Source organism: Scyliorhinus canicula, chromosome 16 (genome assembly GCF_902713615.1).
Source record: "Scyliorhinus canicula chromosome 16, sScyCan1.1, whole genome shotgun sequence".
Lineage (NCBI taxonomy): Eukaryota > Metazoa > Chordata > Chondrichthyes > Carcharhiniformes > Scyliorhinidae > Scyliorhinus > Scyliorhinus canicula.
Window position 1 is genome coordinate 33480439 of NC_052161.1, and position 21248 is coordinate 33501686.

Sequence of the window (21248 nt, forward strand, 5' to 3'; positions counted from 1 at the left end):
GCTGTTTGTCGTACACCCGGGAGATCAGGAGGAGGAGATTGGTAGGCTCCCGTTTAAAGAGGGCAGTGAGGAGTTTAGGTACCTGGGGGTTCAGGTGGCTAGGAGCTGGGGGACTCTGCACAAGCTCAATTTTACTAGGTTGGTGGAGCAGATGGAGGAGGAATTTAAAAAGTGGGACATGCTGCCGTTGTCGTTGGCGGGTAGAGTACAGTCTGTTAAAATGACGGTGCTCCCGAGGTTTTTGTTTTTGTTTCAGTGCCTCCCCATTTTCGTTCCGAGGGCCTTTTTTAGGAGGGTGAACAGCAGCATTCTGGGATTTGTTTGGGCACACGGGACTCCGAGGGTAAGGAGGGTCTTTTTGGAGCGGGGCAGGGATAAAGGGGGGCTGGCGCTGCCCAACGTCTCTGGGTACTATTGGGCGGCTAATGTCTCGATGGTACGCAAGTGGGTAATGGAGGGGGAGGGGGCAGCATGGAAAAGGATGGAGATGGCGTCCTGCGGAGGCACGAGCCTGAAGGCACTGGTAATGGCTCCGTTGCCGCTCCCTCCAACGAGGTACACCACAAGCCCGGTGGTGGCGGCCACCCTCAAAATTTGGGGGCAGTGGAGGCGACACAGGGAGGAAGTGGGGGGCTCGGTGGAGGCCCCGCTGCGGGGGAACCACCGGTTTGTCCCAGGGAACATGGATGGCGGGTTCCTGGGGTGGCACAGGGCGGGCATTAGGAAGTTGGGAGACCTGTTTATTGACGGGAGGTTCGCGAGCCTTGGTGAACTGGAGGAGAAGTTTGAGCTCCCCCCGGGGAATATGTTCAGGTACCTTCAGGTCAAGGCGTTTGCTAGGCGACAGGTGGAGGGGTTCCCTTTGCTGCTCCCGCGGGGGGTAAGGGATAGGGTGCTTTCGGGGGTGTGGGTCGGGGATGGGTAGGTGTCTGACATCTACCAGGTAATGCAGGAGGTGGGGGGAGGCGTCGGTAGAGGAGCTGAAGGCTAAGTGGGAGGTGGAACTGGGGGAGCAGATTGAGGAGGGGACATGGGCGGACGCCCTGGAGAGGGTGAACTCCTCCTCTTCATGAGTTTAAGTTAATTTGCTTATTGTTAATTTATTCTGTTGTTTATTGGGGTTGGGGGGGGGGGTGGGGGGTTTGTTATATGCGTTGTTACGGGTGCCGGGGGGTGTTTATTATTATTATTGTTATTGTTATTATGTTTTGTTGATATATATTTTCAAAAAATTCCAATAAAAATTATTTTTTAAAAAAAAATACAAAAGTATCCAAGATCGATCCAGTGATGGGAAAGGTTATGGATAAAATCCAAAAAGGCACTTTCACAAATGTTCACTGAAAGAATCCAGACCTCAAATCCGACATCATCACAGGGCAGAGGTCACTGCAGGTCCCACAACAGCTCCCGCGATTCACCATGGAGCGACCAGGGAGGTTCCCCCAACTCAGCGTTCCCGGATAGCAGGCGCTAGTGTCGAGTGGGACACCAGAGACAGGAAATAGGCTCCGAGAGATCACGTAAAGGTGCAGTTCCCCAGCAAGGACCAGTTGCCATTCCACCCTGAGAGGCCACACACTTTTATAATAATAATCTTATTCATAGATCATAGAATTTACAGTGCAGGAGGAGGCCATTAGGCCCATCGAGTCTGCACGGCCCCTGGAAGGAGTACCTCACTCAAGCCCACGCCTCAACCCTATCCCCATAACCCAGTAACTTCACCTAATGTTTTTGGACAGTGAGGGCAATTTATCATAGCCAATCCACCTAATCTGCACATCTTTGGACTGTGGGAGGAAATTGGAGCATCCGGAGGAAACCCACGAAGACACGGCGAGAACATGCACACTCCGTACTGACCCAAGCCAGGAATTGAACCTGGGACCCTGGAGCTGTGAGGCAACAGTGCTAACCACTGTGCTACTGTGCTGCATGTATTGTCACAAGTAGGCTTACATTAACACTGCAATGAAGTTACTGTGCAAAAAGACCCTGGTCGCCACATTCCGGCGCCTGTTTGGGTACACAGAGGGAGAATTCAGAATGTCCAATTCATTTAACATCATGTCTTTCGGGCTTGTGGGAGAAAACCGGAGCACCCAGAGGAAATTCACGCAGACACAGGGAAAAATGCAAACTCCACATAATGAATCAAGGCTGGATTGAAACACGTCCCTGGTGTTGGGACAGCAGTGCTAACCACTATGCCACTGCCCCACGATTGTGTAATGCTGATATGATTGAAGTAACACAGCATTCAAAATTGAAAGCAAAGAAACTTCAAACTGGTGATTCTGAGTTAACTGAAATTCAGTTAAGAATGAAAAAGTTGGACAAAAAAGGAAAAGAAGGTAGACTGAAATAAGCCGGACCAAGAAAAAATTCTAATTCCTGACTTGCTCGTGTAGCCTCAATATTTATTTAGTTAATCCAGTTAAGTGTTTGATCAATGGAATCCACCAGGGTATGGATAGTGGGGGTTTTGGCAATGGTGATGCCAAAAATCCTTGTGGCAGAAGGTAAAATTGTTATTTTGTTGGAGATGGTCATTGCCTGGTTACTTGTCACTTGTCAGCCTAAGTCTGAATGCTGTCCAGATCTTTTGCATCCAGCCTTGGACGGCTTAAGTATCTGAGGACTTGCAAATCACAGAATTCTTACAGCACAGAAAGAGTCCAATCAGCCCATCGGTACCCTATGCGCTGCTGGGGAAAGTCGAGGATGAACCCAACCAATTGTAAGGCCTCCATATCCTCCAACCTGTGCAGTTGCTGATTGGGCAATGCCAGTAGATCGGGTACTAAAACCTGACAAAACCGTACACCTGTGTGGAGATTATGAGTTGACTGTAAACAAGGTAGGAAAGGTACGCAATGCCGCTGATAGAAGACCCATACATAAAGTTAGCTGGGGGTCATTCCTTTTCCAAGTGTAACATGAGCCACGCCTATCTCTAGCTGGAGCTGGACGCCAATTCCATTACTAAACCATTAATATCCACAGGGGCTGTATGAGTACACAGGGTTGTCGCTTGGAGTGTTGTCGGCTTGCACAATTTTTCAGAGCATAATGGAGAACATGCTGAGAGGGCTACCGCGTGTGGCAGTGCCTGGACGACGTCCTGGTTACTGGAGCCACGGAAAGGGAGCATCTGAGCAATCTGAAGGAAGTCATCCATCGGTTCTGCGAGAGGGGCGCCCGGCTCAAGAGGGGAAAGTGCGTTTTCTATGCAAAGGAAGTTACATACTTGGGTTATGGCATGGATCAGGATGGACTAAACTGGTTGAGGTGAAGGTGGAGGCAATAAAGCAAACCCCACTCTGGAAAATACGACAGAGATACTGTTGTTCATACATCTAGTCAATTACGACGATGGGAAATTTATTCCTGGCCTACCGACCATCCTTGCCTCACTACACGCTTTGCTGAAGAAGCACCAATAATGGGCATGGAGGGCGCCTCAGGAGGAGGCCTTTGCAGCATAAAACCGGAGCAGTTTGTCCATCAACAGGGCTGATGGTAAGGAAACACATCAAGGACTCTGGCCACTGCAGAATGCGATTCCGCCCACATGGAAGATGAAGGTTTGACTGTCGTATTTGCAGTGAAGAGATTTCACCAATTTGAGTATGGGGCGTCGATTTCACCATTGTGATGGACCAGAAGCCATTGCTCGAGCTTTTCAAAGAGGACACGACAGTCCCACTAATAGCGCCCACAAGGAATCAGCGATGGGCCCTGTTACTTGCAGCGTACAAGTACGCCTTCAGCGTCACCCAGGTTTGTAGATTGCAAATGAGCACGCACTGAGCAGGCTTGTGCTGCTGGCACACCTGCCATCCCCAGGGAGGGCCAACAAAGTTGTTGCGACGTTTAACTGCATGGACATCTTGCCAGTCACCGCTGCCCCAATCCGCAACTGGACGCAAAAAGACTTATTCCTGATGAAAGTATCTGTCTACAAGGGGACTCAGCATGGAAGATGGCATTCACCTGTGCCAGATTGTGTTGTTCTAAGAAAATATCCCAAACACATTCCCATTAGATTGTGGTCTATAGACTTTATCAGGCAATGTAATTGCATATTTTCTGTTCCTTAGTTCTAGCCAAATAGATTCTGCTCTCGGCCCCTCTGGAATATCCGCTGTTTCCAGCACTGTAATTGTCTGTTAATCAATACCACCGCTACTCCCTATTTCCTCCTTTCTATCAATCCTGATCACTTTGCATCCAGGAATATTTAAGTTAGTCCTGCTCAGCTTTGAACAATTGTCCGTCATAATCAAAACATCATGGGCGGGATTCTCCGTTTCATAACAGGCACGATTTGCCAGACTGTTACGTTCTCGCTCAAGCGTAATTGAGGCTGGTGAATAGCGGGAGAGGCCAAAAATTAGATTCGCGGCAGGCAGCAAACAGCTTGCGTGTGCAACCGGCCTGCTCCCATATGCGAAATCGGGATCTTGCCATAGCGTGGGGATAACCAATTATCACAACTTAAATTTGGGGCCTCACTGGTAGCATGGTGGTTAGCATCAATGCTTCACAGCTTCCAGGGTCCCAGGTTCGATTCCCGGCTGGGTCACTGTCTGTGTGGAGTCTGCACGTCCTCCCCGTGTGTGCGTGGGTTTCCTCCGGGTGCTCCGGTTTCCTCCCACAGTCCAAAGATGTGCGGGTTAGGTGGATTGGCCATGCTAAATTGCCCGTAGTGTAAGGTTAATGGGGGGATTGTTGGGTTACGTGCGTTTAAGTAGGGTGATCATTGCTCGGCACAACATTGAGGGCCGAAGGGCCTGTTCTGTGCTGTACTGTTCTATGTTCTATGTTCTAAGCCCCATTTCCATACAATTAACGAGGAAGACTCAATAGCCAAAGGCCTCCTGTAGCCACCGAAGTTGGCCATTCCCTAAATACAAAATGGAGGAACGCAAAGCTTGCAGGTTAAAATGGACAATGTTAACAGCACAAGCAGGCTACACCAAGCCAATGTGTATTCTGTCTGCTAAGAGAGCAGACAGCACCAAAACAAACATTCCGCATACTAATGAGGCAATCTCCGGAATAGTTAACATAGTAATGGAACGATCCCAGGGACAATGGACACAAATGGGGAAGTGATTGCAACAGTGTATAGGAAACTAGACACCCCGGCACCAGCGGGGTTCGAAAACAAAGCACCTGAAGGCCCGCCCAGTAGCCAAGGAACAGCCTCAGTATTGGGGGGATTCAAACATATCGATTGGGAAGAGACCCAATCGATTCTGTAAGGTATATTTGCGCAGCTGCTTCTAGCTCTGACTAAGGAGGGCGATGGGGGTGGCGGTTTAGATAACATTTATGTTAGCAACAGTACTGTGAGTGGGCAGCTATGTAACCCGCCCAAGGCCATTGCGCGCGGAACAACCTTTATCAGTGTGTGTAACTTGAGGCTCGGCAGAATGCGCCTTCTCCAGCCATAAATCAGATGGCTGTACGTGTTACAATCCTAAGTAAAAAACTATCTACTTGATTGAAGCCTTACTGTGTCGACTCACTCATTGAACTGAGATTTAGCCTAACAATTCCCAGCAGGAAAAGTGTCCGCCCAAAAGGGCGCGAAGCCCTGGGACCTATAAAAGACAGGTCCCACACATAGTTCGTTCTTCTTAACCAGCCCTCCTCTATGGACCAGCATCTTGACCAGCTTTTGCCACAGAAGACCTTGCACGAGAGAAAGGAGAGGTTTGGGACAGCAGCTGCCAGCAAGTAAGTGTCTCACAACGATCACTACCAGAGATAGACACTCCTGACCCCTTTTTAACCCGTACCAACCTGAAGTCTACAGACCAGAGCAGAGCAAGAGGCCTTGTCCCCTGATCCGGCAGTTCCCTTTAAGGATAAGCATTGGTTTATTTAGTGGTAGGAATAGTTTAATCCTCTTAGTGGGTGCATGGGTAGTATTGTAATTGTATTATAATACTCAGTTGTTTGAAATTACTAATTGGTGTATGGTTTTATTGCTTTGAACTTGACCTTGAAACTTGTGGCGGTATCTTAACGATACCTGGCGACTCCAGAGCTAAGTAACGAAACAGAGCCAAATTGAGTGTTAAGCACACTCACCCAGAACGAGCAACACTCCCATCATTCAGCGGCCTCCCCAGCAAATGCTCACACTGGCGCTCATTAGTACTCCAATTGAAAAACATGAACCTGGCGGAAGGGCTTCTGTGGGGAGCCGAGGAGGTGGGGAGCAATCTTTGCTCACAGTCAAAAAGCCGGGGGTGCTGGGCTTGCCACCCGAATGCTCAGTGGGGGGGGGGGGGGGGGGGGGGGCAAAGAAGTGGCAGATAAAATACAATATGGAAAAGTGTTAGATTACGCTCCTTGGAAGGAATAATGGATGCATAAACTATTTTCTAAATGGGGAAATGCATAGGAAATCAGCAGCACAAAGGGACTTGGGAGTCCTTGTTCACGATTCTCTTAAGATTAAAGTGCAGGTTTAGTCGGCAGTTCGGAAGGCAAATGCAAAGTTAGCATTCATGATGAGAGAGTTAAAATACAAGACCGGGGATGTACTTCTGAGGCTGTACAAGGCTCTGGTCAGACCCCATTTGTAGTATTATGAGCAGTTTTGGGCACCATATCTAAGGAAGGATGTGCTGGCCTTGGAAAGGGTCCAGAGGATGTTTACAAGAATGATCCCTGGAATCCAGAGCTTGTCGTGTGAGGAATGGCTTGAGGTCTCTGGGTCTGTACTTGTTGGAGTTTAGAAGGATGAGGGGGGAATCTTATTGAAACTTACAGGATACTGCGAGGCCTGGATAGAGTGGATGTGGAGAGGATGTTTCCATTTGTAGGAAAAACTAGAACCAGGGGACAAAATCTCAGACTAAAGGGACGATCCTTTAAAACAGAGATGGTGTGGAATTTCCTCAGCCAGAGGGTGGTGAATCTGTGGAACTCTTTGCTGCAGAAGGCTTTGGAGGTCAAATCACTGAGTGTCTTTAAGACAGAGACAGATAGGTTATTGATTAATAATGGGATCACGGTTATGGGGAGAAGGCAGGAGAATGGTGATTAGAAAAATATCAGCCATGATTGAATGACGGAGCAGACTCAATGGGCCGAGTGGCCTAATTCTGCTCCTATGTCTTGTGGACTTATGATGGGACCATGTATTGGAATGGCCAGCTCACATGCAGGGATAACCCTGGTGGACAGTTGAAAGTGCTACAGTAGGCAGAAGTCAGATGATGTCAAACGATGCAGAGAGCCACAGCTCATGGCAAAGCGGGTCTGACCAATGGATGCTGATGCTGCCAAACCTGGTGCCGCAACCCACAGTGAGGCAGGTAGGCATCACAGAGATGGTTGAAAGGAGAGGAGGTGGCACAGGGAGGGAAGGGGGTGGTGTGGGGGTGGAGCGGGGTGTCCAAGTAGCTGGCCAGACCCTCTAGTAGATGATCCTGGAGGCGATTAGTGCATCCCATGCACGCCTGCCCTGGTGCTCACGTTGTGCGGCCTCCTGTGCCAGCCCAGGCCCCATGTCCTGCCCATCCTCGCCCTCCCCCGCAATCTCCTCATCAGACAAGGTAGTTGTGGCATTCACCCACCTCCTCCAGCACATCGCCCCTCTGCTGCGCAATGTTGTGGATGATGCAGCAGGCCACCACGATGTGTGAGACCCTCGTAGCACTCTACTGGAGGGCCCCGCAAGAGCGGTCCAGGCACCTGAAGCTGGAGAGTGAGATGCAGGGGGTGGTGGGGAGGGGAACCCATACGGTCGGTGTCACTTTGCACATCCACGGCCACAGAGGGCGGTCAGTGGGATGCACAGTAAAGTGGCTGCCTTGCAGGCTGCGGCAATGGCTGTCCATGCCTGGACGCTCCAGTCCTGTGGGGGGGAGGGGGTCACCCTGACCCCACAGCCCAACCCCTGGTCACCCCCATCATCCTCTCGCTCACCCTTAGCCCTGGCAGACACCTCTCCCCAGTGAGTCCTGTGACAAAACCGACAGCCCACAGTTGCGCATTTACATGTCCTACCTCCTCTCTCTTCTTCATCAGTGTCAGCGCCTGTTTCCCGATTTCAAAAACCACAAGTGAAACTTACCGTCAGCAATTCTTCCTGCCAGAGGCGGAGCATCGCGGGAGCCCAGGAGAATACCATGTCAGGCCCGCTAATGATCTGCCAACGGCGTTTACTGTAGGTGTGGAGAAGAGTGTACTGACATCTTTATCGAGGAACGAGCATGGCATTCAGACACGCTCCCGGATCCGGCCACGATCTTCGCCTCACACGCAATTCTCCACCCAATCGCTTTTCCCGATTCCAGCATCAGCCTTCGGAGAATCACGCCCCATATTTCCACGTAAGTCTGCACATGGAACTCACAATCTTATTTACCACACTCTGTGCATTCACATACATGGAAATCCAAATTTTTGTTTTATTACATTCTCCGAAAACCATCACCTCACATTCTCCAGATTGAATTCCTTTTGCTAATTTTCAGCCCACCTGACAAATCTGTTGATACATTTTTGCAGTCTGCAGACTTTTCCCACACTAGCTACTACATATCATCTAGAAACTTCTCAAACATGACAACTACACTTTAGTCTAAATCACTGACATACTGAGAAAAGAAAGGAACCAACACTAAGCCTTAAGACCCCCCAATGGACAGAGCTCTCCAGTTATAAAAAACATCTACCATCACTCTCTGCTTCCTGGCAGAGCCAATTTTGGGTCCAAGCCCCTTGCCTTTATATACCAAGGACTTTACAATCCTGACCAGTCTGCCATGTGGGACCTTGCCAAAAGCCATGTAAAAATCCATGCAAACAACATGAAACGTGATTCACTCATTCCGTTGTTACTTCCTCAAAACCTTCAAACTTTAGTTGGAAACAACATTAAAGCTGAAAATTCTGTAAATACTCACCAGGTCCAACTGTAGTAACTGTGGAGAAAGAGAAACAGTGAAAGTGCTTCAGAGTGTGACCTTTCATCAGAATTGTGTGGTCATTTAAATATCTTTTCCATTCATTCTGGAATTTTACTGGGATTTCATTTCTGTGTGGGGAGAACAGCAGGTGAATCCTGGCAGAATCCCCACAGGTTCAGCAGGGTGGGGTTTCCTATTTGTGCATTCTTAAAGGCCCATGGAGGGGCCCACTGGTGACAGTGTTCATCCTGTGACAACGGTATCACCAGCCTTCACCAATTTCCCCTGCTTATCTCTCCAAAATCCATCACTGGGAGCTACCTGACCATCCTCGATGATCCCAGACTCCATTTGCCTGGTCAGAAGGGCACACCCATGCACTACATCCTGGGCAGGATTTTTCCGAAACGGCGGCTAAGTGTTGATGCTGGTATCAATACCTGAGAGTTTCACGCCGGTGTCAACCCAGAGATTCACTTACCTGAAGGGAGCCACCAGGGTGCCGGAGTGCTCCACGCAGCTCCAGATGTCGATACGGGACCCTGCACTTCCAGCGAGGGTCTGCGCATGCGCGTGGCAGCCGCCTGCTGCGGCAGCCCTACGCAACATGGCGGACCCACACAGCAAGCCGGCCCCACAATTTAGGCCCCCCCCCCCCCCCAGATCGCACACTCCCGCCGATTGGAACGCTGGCCGACTGGAGGACCCCCCCCGGTGAAGGATACCCACTGCCCCCCCCCCCCTCCCCCCAGAGCAGGGCGGCCACGGCAGCCCCCTCTCCAGGTGGAACCATGTTAGAACCACGCCAGCGGGAGCACAGCCAGCTGCTGGTGGAGAATCACTGCGGTGGCATCTTTCAATGGCCTCCGACCTGCGCCGCGTCGTCGAGTCATGGGTCTAATGCCCATTCTCCACCCCCACGCCGAGTGCGATTTCAGTGCAGAGGCTCGGAGAATCCTGGCCCCTCCTTTTCAGGTGCAGCCTCAGCAATGGCCATTATGCCAGTTGTTCTGCTGTGGCTCTAAGTACTGTTTGGCAACAACCCTGGAGGGTGGTCGTCCTCCTTAACATGAACCACAGCCATGGCTGACAGGATGGACCTGGATGCCACAGCCTGTAAACTGCTGTTGCTTCCATTTTCAAACCCTCTTCTATTGCTAATTTCTGCCATTTCTATCCATGTAACTCTCAGCATTGTATAGTCACGTAGTGATTGCAGCTTTCTGCTCAAGCTCTGAATTCCGGACCTCCGGCTCCTCTTGCTGACATCAATTTTCTTCGTAGGTGGTTGTTTAAGTCATGAGAAGTTTCAGAAAGTTAACACATACACAGTGAGTGGGATCTTGTACCAAGCGACAGGGGACTCGAATGGCAGGCTGTATAGGCAGTGAGCCCACCTGTATCGCCTCTTTCCAAGAAGCCCACCTCACCCTTGCATCATTCACGCAGAGCAGGCCAGGGGTGCAGGGGGCAGAGGTCTCACCTGCTGAGACCTGACATCCAGCTCTCCTTGTATTCAGCAGCATCACAATGGTGCCTGCCTGGTGCCGGGCTACAACTACCCAAGGCCTCAGATTGAGGATTGACCCAGGAACAGGTGAATTTGTCCTGTGAAGCAAGAATTCCCAGGTACTTCAAACAGGAAGATTAGGAAACAGTGTCCACACTTATTAACTTCCTCATCTAATGTTCTTTGATTAACCTGATTAACTGGATTCAAATTATGGTGAAACACAATTTATCTATGCCTTAGCTGATACCTAGTTGCTCCTCAAAACTAACGAGACATACGTGCTAATTTAAACTTATATTGAACAAGACAGGAAATTTAAACACTTACTTGGAGAAACGGCAGAGAGTAGTAATATGCAGTAAAGCCAGTACTTCGTTTTACGGTGATTAGACCTAAATAAATGGTCATAGTGTTGGACGATGATGTAAAGTGTGTGGTTTGATCCAGTACATACTGTTGCATCAAAGGAGAATTTGTTGAAGCTCCATCTATATTTCAACATAATCGTTTGTGCACCGCAATGATACTTCCAGCCTGGGGAGACAATGATTGTAAATTGAAAATTATATATAGTAATCATATTCACAATTAACAATTTACATTTAGAAACTGGGCAACGTATACACACACGTCTACAAAGAACATTAATGAAAGCAGAATGTGTATTCAAAAGATGAGGATATATGAAAAATGGAGCAGCCATTCACTCACTCAATCTTCCACAAACTAATACAATTTTTCCTTAACATTATAGGACCTTTTGTATTTAATCGCCTGACTAAATATTCCTGTGATATTTTCACTGCCATATATTGCAAGCAAGAAAGATGCCTAAATATTAATTTCCATTTCTCAACCCCAGCTGTTTGAGCAACATTGAATTAGGAAAGGTGTAGAACATTTGACCCATTGAGTCTGTTCCATCATTTCCTGTTTGATCTTTGAACTAACTCCAAAGACCTGCCTTTTCCCCACATCACTTAATTAACAGAATTTATCAATTTGAGTATCAAATCAAGATTGATCTAACATCAATTCTAGTTCCAACTCATAGAATCATAAATAGTTGAGGCACAGAAGGTGGCTTTTGGGGGAGATTCACCATTAATTATTGAACTAACGGGCAGCAGATGGCGCAGTGGTTAGCTCTGCTGTCTGACGGCGCCATGGGTCCCAGTTCATCCCGGCTCTGGATCACTGTCCATATGGAGTTTGCCCATTCTCCCCGTGTTTGCATGGGTTTCGTCCCCACAGACCCAAAGATGTGCAGGGTAGGTGGATTGGCAATGCTAAATTTCCCCTTAATTAGAAAAAAATGATTTGGCACTCTAAATTTTAAAATATTATTCAACTATAGTGTACTTCATGACACAACTGACCAGATGACATTTAGAGTTGAGTTTCAGCTCAAGAATGTCTTTATTCAAGCAAAGCAGGGGACTGAGCTACCACTGGATGGCTTTCCAGCTCCTGATCACAGAAAATACGGAGCATTATACTTTTGTGTGTTCCTCAAGTAATTAACATACACCAATCAACATAATGTATTTGTTCAGAAATTATTCATGTCCATTCAAAATTAATATTTAGGATTACATAATGCATTACATATGGGGTAGAATTACTAATCACATCAAGGCATGTACATAGTATTATAATATCGTTAACCCAAACCCACGTAGGTGTCTTCACTTATCTACAATTCTCTAGAGATGTATTAGATTAAATATATGCATAAGCCTGGTTCCCACACTCCCATCTCATTGTCATATGTTCTGTAAGTATCACGTGAGCGGCAGCTGCATGATCAATTACATTTCTGTGTGAAAGCAGCCCTTGCTGAACCTAAAAATCCTTAAACACTTTTTTGTTAGATTGCAATTTGGTAATTACTTGGTAATTTGGTAATGAACCAAACTAGGTCATTTGGACATTCTAAATTCTCCCTCTGTGTACCCGAATGTGGTGATTTGGGCTTTTCACAGTAACTATTGCAGTATAAGTCTACTTGTGACAATAAAGATTATTATTATAACAAGTTTCTACTACCTGTCTCTGCAAATTCAATGACAAAAGCAAGCAGCAATATCCTGTGAACACTTGGTATTTTTAAAAAATTTGTACATGTTTACATATGAATTCCATCCTTATATATATTGATTTATTAACTCTTTATGTGACCATTTGGCCCATCATAACCATATTGGTCATTGGAAGAGCAACTGACTATGTCCCATTCCTCTGCCTTTTCCTAGAGCCCTGGAAATCTTGTCACTTCAGAAGATTAGCAATTCTGATTTCTATGCTGCACTTGCTTAAAAAATAATAAATCCTTCTTCAGATCTGCTGCCTTGAACTGTTTGCAGTGGTTAAGGTGTGGTCTAACCAGGACTTCATATAGTTGCCAATGACTTCTAATCAGTTATATTCTATTCCTTACAATATAAAAGTGAGCATTCCAGTAGCCTTTAAAAAAAATTTTGTTCCTCTTTGCTCTCGCTTAATGATCTGTGTAGTTGGATTTTTCATTCTGCTTCGTTTGATTTGATTGAACATTACACTCTCCCTGAAATCAGGTGGAAAGGAATTTGCACCTCTCTTGGGGTCTTTGAACATCAGGACCTGACTTTTTCAGATGGTGGGGGATGGACTCCCAGTCTTCAGAGAGTTGGGGGGGGAATTCAACCCACCAACTCCAAGATTTCCAATGTCATTTCACTCTTAAATGAATATTTGATTGACCGCACTTAGAAGTCCTGCCTTGGCGAGCTGTCAGCCAATCTGATTGGCTGAGAGCTCTCCAGCCCATCCAGGTATAGTGCAGCAATGGCCAGAAGAAACACTGCAGCACCGTTCCTGGGACGAAGTGCAAGGAGCCAGTCTGAGTTAAGTAGCAGGGCTCCCAGGGAGGAAGGGTAGGGGGTGCCTTAGGCATCGCAGGATAGAGGAGAGGTGTGAGCAGTTAAGCGCTTCATCAGGGGATAGGTCAGGCAGGAGGGGATTCTGGAGGTGTTTGGTCCAGGAAGGGAGGGCAGACCCAGTCAGAAGGGAGCTTTCGATGGAGGCGGCCACGTTTTCTGCACGGGTTTGAGGCCATGATTTCTTCTCCTTCCCACCATCAGCAACCCGGCACCCACCAAACTGAAAATATAATCTTTATTATTGTCACAAGTAGACCTTACATTAATACTGCAATGAGGTTGCTAGGAAAATCCCTGAGTCTGTTCGGGTACAATGAAGGAGAATTTTGAATGTCCAATTTATCTAACAAGTACATCTTTCGGGACTTGTGGGCGGAAACCGAGCACCCAGAGGAAACCCACGCAGACATGGGGAGAACATACAGTCTCCACACAGACGGTGATCCAAGTGGGAATCGAACCTGGGACACTGGTGCTGTGAAGCAACAGTGCAAACCACTGTGCTACCGTGCCACTGGGTGGATAATCACCCTTAAATGGCCTGAAGTGGTCACGTAGAGGCATAACTAGGGTCTTCCCCTCCAAGGCCCTGCCCATCCCATTGTAAAATCACCTCTGGGATGGGGAGCACTACGTACGGATTCTAGTCCATGCAATTTCACACTATCCCACTTCAGCCTCAAAAACCCATCAAGGAGACCTTAAATTGAGACCCAACTAATTAGAGAAATCTCCAACATTTCTAGCAACAGGCTACTGTGGAAAATTACCTATGGACCAACCAGGATACGACATCCTCAGTAAATGTGTCTCAGATTGACTGAAACACAAAGATGTTAAACTGGGGCAAAATATTGTGTTTTATTGGTTTACTAAATGCCAATTTTTGGGTCATGGCTGCAGGCATCACTGTTGTCTTACTGACGATCTCCAGCTGGAAGACCGATGGCTGGTCAGATATCAGCATCTTCATTATTTGGATAACTCAAATCCTGATTAATTCTCCAACCTTTGAGCCAAATACTTCAGCAGGTTACACAGTTTAGTTCCAGCTGAAACATTTGGCCCAATTTTTACTCTGGTGTAAGTTGATGGTTTGTGATTGGCTTCATTGTACCAATACTGCGAAAGCAGGCATGGCCTTAGAGTGAAGAGAATATTTACAAAGACTTCAGAAAGGAATATTTGGAGCAATGTGAGAAAAGAGAAAGGGAATGAGTCTAATTGGACAGTTCTTTTAATGACCCACTATAATCACAATGCGGCTGAAAGCTCCTTGATGAGTTGTTATTGTAATGATATGCGTAACAGTGTATATAAAGTGTATATAGCCTCCGACTATTGGTGTCATGGAAGGGGAACAGGACACTGAACCGGACAAAAGCAGCTTTGATCAGAGTTACAGAAGCTTTTAGTAGCATGCTTAAAAGATCCACAGTTTGGTTAGCATAGTTTAGTTTACCCACAGTTTATTCAACATTAAATAACTATTCTTGAACTAGATGTTCTATGGTACACTGATTCATTTATTATCATAGTACACGAACATAACAGTAAAGTTCTCTGATTCTACAATACAGATGGCCTGATACATCATATGGGTCCGTTTCTTTCCATGCTGAAAATTTTACACGGTAGATCACTGTGATTGCCCTTTTTCATTGACAAAACAGAAATATTAACTGTAGGGCAGACGTTAGTTTAGAAGTATTCAGACTATTTAGTGCCTATTCAGCATTAGCTGCCTCTGACAGTCACAATGAGCAAGTGGAAACATGGTTACTTACTGAAAATCATCCAATTTCAAAGTTATTTCTCGCTCCATTGGCCACTTTTATGTACCAAATGCATCCGGCATTATTTGGATACAGTTTTGGATAATTGGGGCTGGTAAATGATCCACCATCACTCTTAAGCCTCCCTCCACATCTTATCTGATCTAGTTACAATGAGGAAATGAGTAATGTAAAATAAGATGTTGATCCTTTTTCAATAATTTTGTCTCATCTGAGTAATTTCACCCCTCACTGAGATATATATCGAAGGGCTTCCCATCACACTCATAGCTCATTCAACTAGCTGATATCTATTTATCTAAGCTGAACCTTCACACACCCCATAATTGTTGGGGATATTGCAGCAGAACCTAATGTTGTTCATTTCGAACATCCGCAAATATTAGCTGATGATTGAGATCAGCTAATATTGATTTGCACTAGTAAACCAAACCAAGCTGCTCCAGAAAGTGACTGACTATTGCCATTGGCAATAAAAAGAGAAGAGTGGGGAAAACTCAGCAGCTTTGAATACATCTGTAGAGAAAGAAACAGAGCAAATGTTTTGAGTCCAGTGTGATTCTTCTTCTGAACACTTTGCAAACTGATGTAGGTAAATAACCTTGATTGCTTAGTTTCTCATGGTCTTTTAAAAAGTGTATTTTCTCTTCGTAACTGTTTCTTCATTTGTCCCGAAACTTCCATATCCTTTAAAACAAATTCTGTTTATCATTTTTCTTAGCTTCCGCACTTTCTTGTTCGAGCACCCTTTCTCTCACTGTCTCTGTTTTACTCCATAGGATGAATTTAGTCATCCTGACTGAAGTGGTGCTGTAACCGTTCTCCTAATACTTTGAAATACTGCTGTTGGTAGCGACATCATTGAATTTAGCACGATCAGCTCAGAGTATTTCCCCCACATATTTTATATGGGGTGGAATTCGAGTCAGCACCACCTTTTAAATGTTCCCATGTCCCAACCATCAACTTGCTTTTTTATGGTGGCACAATTTCTGCTCTTCGAAATACTCTCCGTAATACATTCTGCCTAACATTAAAGTTACTTTCCAAACTGTTTGTCTGGGTTTCCGTTGTCCTTAGGCAGCGTAGGCAACATTGTATAATGAATAAACACTTTCACATTTAAGAAAAATATGAAAATTAATCACCACTTAAATATTTTCCCTCCATGCATTCAAGTAAAATAACTCAAACTCCTATTTCTGTACATTCAGATTTTTATAGAGTGAAATGTTCTCAATATCTTTCCATCAATCACATTCAGTCTCCCACTGCAGCAGGGTTCTGGGGATTATCTCACTCTGGTGGTAGCAACCTCTCTAAACACTTGAGCTTAAAATCATTGACGTGTTTGTGTCAAGTAAAAAATACTCTTTAGATCGGAGGGAGGTGTCGGTGGCGTCATCGGCAGCCAAGTGAAAAATAAGGATCTCAAATATAACTGAGGTACTGGAGCATATATTTTAAAGAATAATCGAATTATCAGGCACACTTACATTTTGTTGTGGTAGAAGCTGCGGGGATCGCACATGTGGCACTGCTGCGGGAACTGGAACCTGGGAGGCTGCCAACTCTGCAACCGACTGATTGGGAACAGATAGGCCAGGAAAAGAAAGACCTGGTTTGCTTCTGGGCTTGGGGATTGCTGGCTTCAGGAGATAAATGGTAGGGAGAATTGCTGAAAAAGTTCAAATCAGGGAACTGGAATGGATTTTAATTTTGTCAGCTGACGATTATGACATCAGTATCCTAAGTCGGAGCAGCACACAAATGTGCATGCTTTATCTAGTCTGCCACTACAGTCAAAAAGATCACAAAGCCAAACAAGAATCTGAGGAAGATTTTGTAAATATTTTATTTCTATCTCATAATAATAATAATAATCACTTATTGTCACAAGTAGGCTTCAATTAATTACTGTGAAAAGCCCCTAGTCGCCACATTCTGCCGCCTGTTTCGGGGAGGCCATGTTGAAAACATACCGGAAAACTTCATCTCAAGTACAAAGGTATACAGATTGATCCAGTGATGAGAAGATTCTTGATATGGTCCAAATAGGCACTTTAGCAAATGTGCACCAAAAGATCCAGACCTCAAACCTTACATCACTAGGCTTCTTGAGTTGACAGTTTGGAGTGGGGTTCTGCTGTGGTGTACTCGAGTGATAATTCCGCCCTGTCTACAAAACAGAATCTTTGGACAGCTACATGAAAGACATCCTGGTGTGGTGAGGATGAAGGAGTTGGCATGCAGCTACTTCTGATGGCTGGGATAAAATGCCAATCCTGAGCTATATTAAGGAATACTTCATCCCTGATACCTTTGCATCCGTGAGGATGGCCTACACAGCCATGGAAGACAATTCACATGACAATGTTGGGCCAATCGAACAACATATGTTGCTAGTGATGGTTGATGCCACTCAAAGAGGCCAGAAATCACAATCAAGTCCATAGCAACCAAACACCAATTGAGAGAATAGGTGAGGTGTTTGAAGGTTCGGAAGACTGCCACAACTTGTGAGATAATGGGACTCAATTTATATCAACAGAGTTTGAACTTACTTGAAGGGAATGATATTCAGCATATTAAATCTGCTCCGTATTACCGAGCAACCAACGGGTTGGCCAACGCTTTGTGCAATCGCTCAACATGCAGTTAAGGCAATGACAGCTCAAGGTTTACATAGAATTTACAGTGCAGAAGGAGGCCATTTGGCCCATCGAGTCTGCACCGGCTCTTGGAAAGAGCACCCTACCCCCTACCCAAGCTCAACACCTCCACCCAATCCCCATAACTCAGTAACCCCACCCAACACTAAGGGCAATTTTGGACACTAAGGGCAATTTATCATGGCCAATCCACCTAACCCGCACATCTTTGGACTGTGGGAGGAAACCGGAGCACCCGGAGGAAACCCACGCGCACACGGGGAGGATGTGCAGACTCCACACAGACAGTGGCCCAAGCCGGATCGAACCTGGGACCCTGGAGCTGTGAAGCGATTGTGCTATCCACAATGTAAACGTGCTACCCTTAAATTTTAAGGGTCTTTACCTAGGCTTATTAACTACTTTCTGATGTGACATAGAAATCCAGACCATTCAACATTGTAAGCTCAACAGTGATGCTACTATTCAAGAGGAAACTGAGAACGCAATTGACATCTTGACATCACCTATAACTTTGGAAATTGTCAGGTGGCAGCGTCAAACACAAATGGTTAGAAGAGAGGCAAATTCAAAGAGTAGACTCTTGAACTGTGGAGTCTTTAGCAAGCTAGAAATTATAGGATGAGTGAAAAATAGAGCCCAGCTTTCATTCCAGCCAAAAGAGGTCCAATATCTTAGACAGTTCAAACAGATGATGGATGAGTTTGGCTTCAACACACTGACCATTTATTGTCTTCACAAAGTTAATGTACAGAGTCTGCACCAGAAATATTCACATTTGGAGATTATAGACAGTCATAAAACAGAACTGAAATCTACTACTGCAGAAATTACAGAGTCTGTCACTACAGAATTGTCAGTACCAAAGACATATCCTGATTAGTTCTCAAGATGTACCACCACAAGTGAACAGGGCGGAACTTACGTGATCTCAAAGAGTCAAATTCCTGAACATCGGATATTACTGAACCGAGAACGGATGTCCTCCAAGAGACTATCTTACTGTTGTGTATATGTATAAATAACCTGGTGATGTAATTTATTAATATTATGTTTGATCTACCATAAAAGTTTTTAAAGGAAAAGTCATTGGCACTGATGCGCGATGTTATGTATTGGAGAAACACTTTGCTGATGAAATGTTACATGATACACAGTGATGTCAGTGGAAACGTTGAGCGGGCTTCTGGGAAGTTCACCATCTTCAACTGTAGCAGCAATGTCTCTTAATAAACCCTGCACTATGTTCCAGGAACTTAAAGTGTGACACCTCTATTTCATTTCGCTTTGTGGCAACAACAAATTTGTAACAGATTGTTGCTAACACTTTTCTGGAAGTAGAAAATGTGATGATGGGTTATTTGAAATCCTTGACTCAAGTTACTTGAGAGTTAGCAGATGAATTATCTAGAGATAGAATCCATAGAATCCACATTCAGCCCATCGAGACTACACAGACCCTCTGAAGGAGCACTCTACCCAGGCCCACTTCCTCAACCCATCCCCATAACTCCACCTAACCTGCATATCCTTGGCACTAAGGAGTAATTTAGCATGGCCATCCACCTAACCTGCACATAGAAACAACATAGAACACTGCAAAAGGCCTATTCGGCCCATCAAGTCTGCACCGACCTACTTACGCCCTCATATCACCCTATCCCCTTAACCCAATAACCCCTCCTAAAATGTTTGGACACCAAGGGCAATTTAGCATGGCCAATCCACCTAACCTGCACGGCTTTAGACTGTGGAGAAACCGGAGCACCGAGGAAACCCGCAGACATGGGGAGAACGTGCAGACTACGCACAGACAGTGACCCAGCAAGGAATCGAACCTGGGACCTGGTGCTGTGAAGCCACCAGTGCTACCACTATGCTACCGTGCTGCCCTATCTTTGGACTGTGAGAAGGAAAACCAAGCCCCCAAAGGAAACTCATAGCAGACATGGAGAGAATGTGCAAACTCCACACAGTGACCCAAGACTGTATGGAATCCGGGTCCCTGTATGTTGTGAGGCAGCAGTGCTAACCCCTGTGCCACTGTGCCACTCCAGGATTGTGCGTGATGATATGATTAAAGAGTTAACAGCATTTAGAATTAAAAGCAGAGAAAACCTGAAACTGGTGGATCACAGCAAGAGTTAGCTAAATTCATTAATTCATTCAAAAGAAGGAAAAAGTTGGACAAAGAGGAAAAATATGGTGAACTGAAATAAGCTTGACCGTCAAAAATTCCTAGTTCCTGACTTGCTCTTGTAGCCATAGTATTTATTTAGTTGATCCAGTTACGTGTTGGTCAACAGAATTTGCCTGGATCTGGATAGTGAGGGTTTCAGTGATGGTGATGCCAAAAAGAAATCAGGGTCAGATGGTTAAATTGTTCTTTTGTTGGAGATGGGTATTTCCTGGTTATTTCTGTACCATGGAAGCTACTTGTCACTCATCAGCCCAAGTCCAAATGCAGTCCAGATCTGTTGCATCCTGCCTTGGACGGCTTTCAGTAGCTGAGGAGTTGCTAATCACAGATTCTTACAGCACGAAAAAAGACCATCAGCTCATCGGTTCCCGTAGCACTGCTAGCGAAAGTCAAGGACGAACTCAATCGACTGGAAGGCCCCAGTATCCTCCAACCAGTGCAGTTTGCTGATTGGGCAGTGCCAGTAGTCCCAATACTAAAACCTTACAACCCATACACGCCTGTGTGGAGATTGTACATAGACAAGATGCTGATTGTCCGTTCTGAAGGCTAAGTGCTGACGCCAATAGATATCCATGGTGTTTCATGACGGGAAAATCGACGCAAAAGTCTCACCCATTCTGCTACCGGTGAGGGGCTAGCACCGGCGGCATGTGAAACACCCGCGGAACATATGCAAAACAGTTGGAGAATCGCCGGGTCCCATGTTGAGGAGAAGCTGAGGGCGATAAAGCAAGACCCCACTCCAGTAAATGTGACCGAGGTACGTTGTTCTTACGTCTCATTAATGACTGGCGTGAAATTTATTCCTGGCTGATGTACCATCGATGGCACGCGAGGCGAGTGATTTACCAAAGTCTGGCTTTAATTAACTAGAACACAGCTCTGCGATCGTCTACAGTGGAAAGGGACGATCGGCAGGCGTTTGAGCATTTATACCTCGTTAATAGAGGCGTGGTTAACTCAGCCTCTCGGCCAATCGGTCGAGAGGCACATGACCGACCAGGGCCAACGGTAAAGCCGACGTTCGGCCCAATGGCAGACGAGTATGCAGATCATATCATCACATTCACCCCTTACGGAGAAGGAAGGCGGGGGGGGGGGGGGGGTTGTGAACGGACCCACGGGGGAGGGGGGGGGGTGGGGGGAGAACTGATGATATGAGTAGCCGTCGGGAGAATAATTTTCTCTCCGTACCCTTATC

The 21248-nt window shown here is 46.1% G+C and overlaps 1 protein-coding gene across 1 annotated transcript in view; it reads right to left on the minus strand.

Annotated features, from left to right (window-relative positions):
* The window catches only part of LOC119979710 (cubilin-like), a 162284-nt gene that overhangs the window by 129320 nt on the left and 11716 nt on the right, over positions 1 to 21248 (minus strand). Inside the window, exon 3 of the mRNA XM_038822270.1 lies at positions 14386 to 14545. Coding sequence (XP_038678198.1) covers positions 14386 to 14545 — 160 coding nt within the window. The remainder of the gene's footprint in view (positions 1 to 14385; positions 14546 to 21248) is intronic.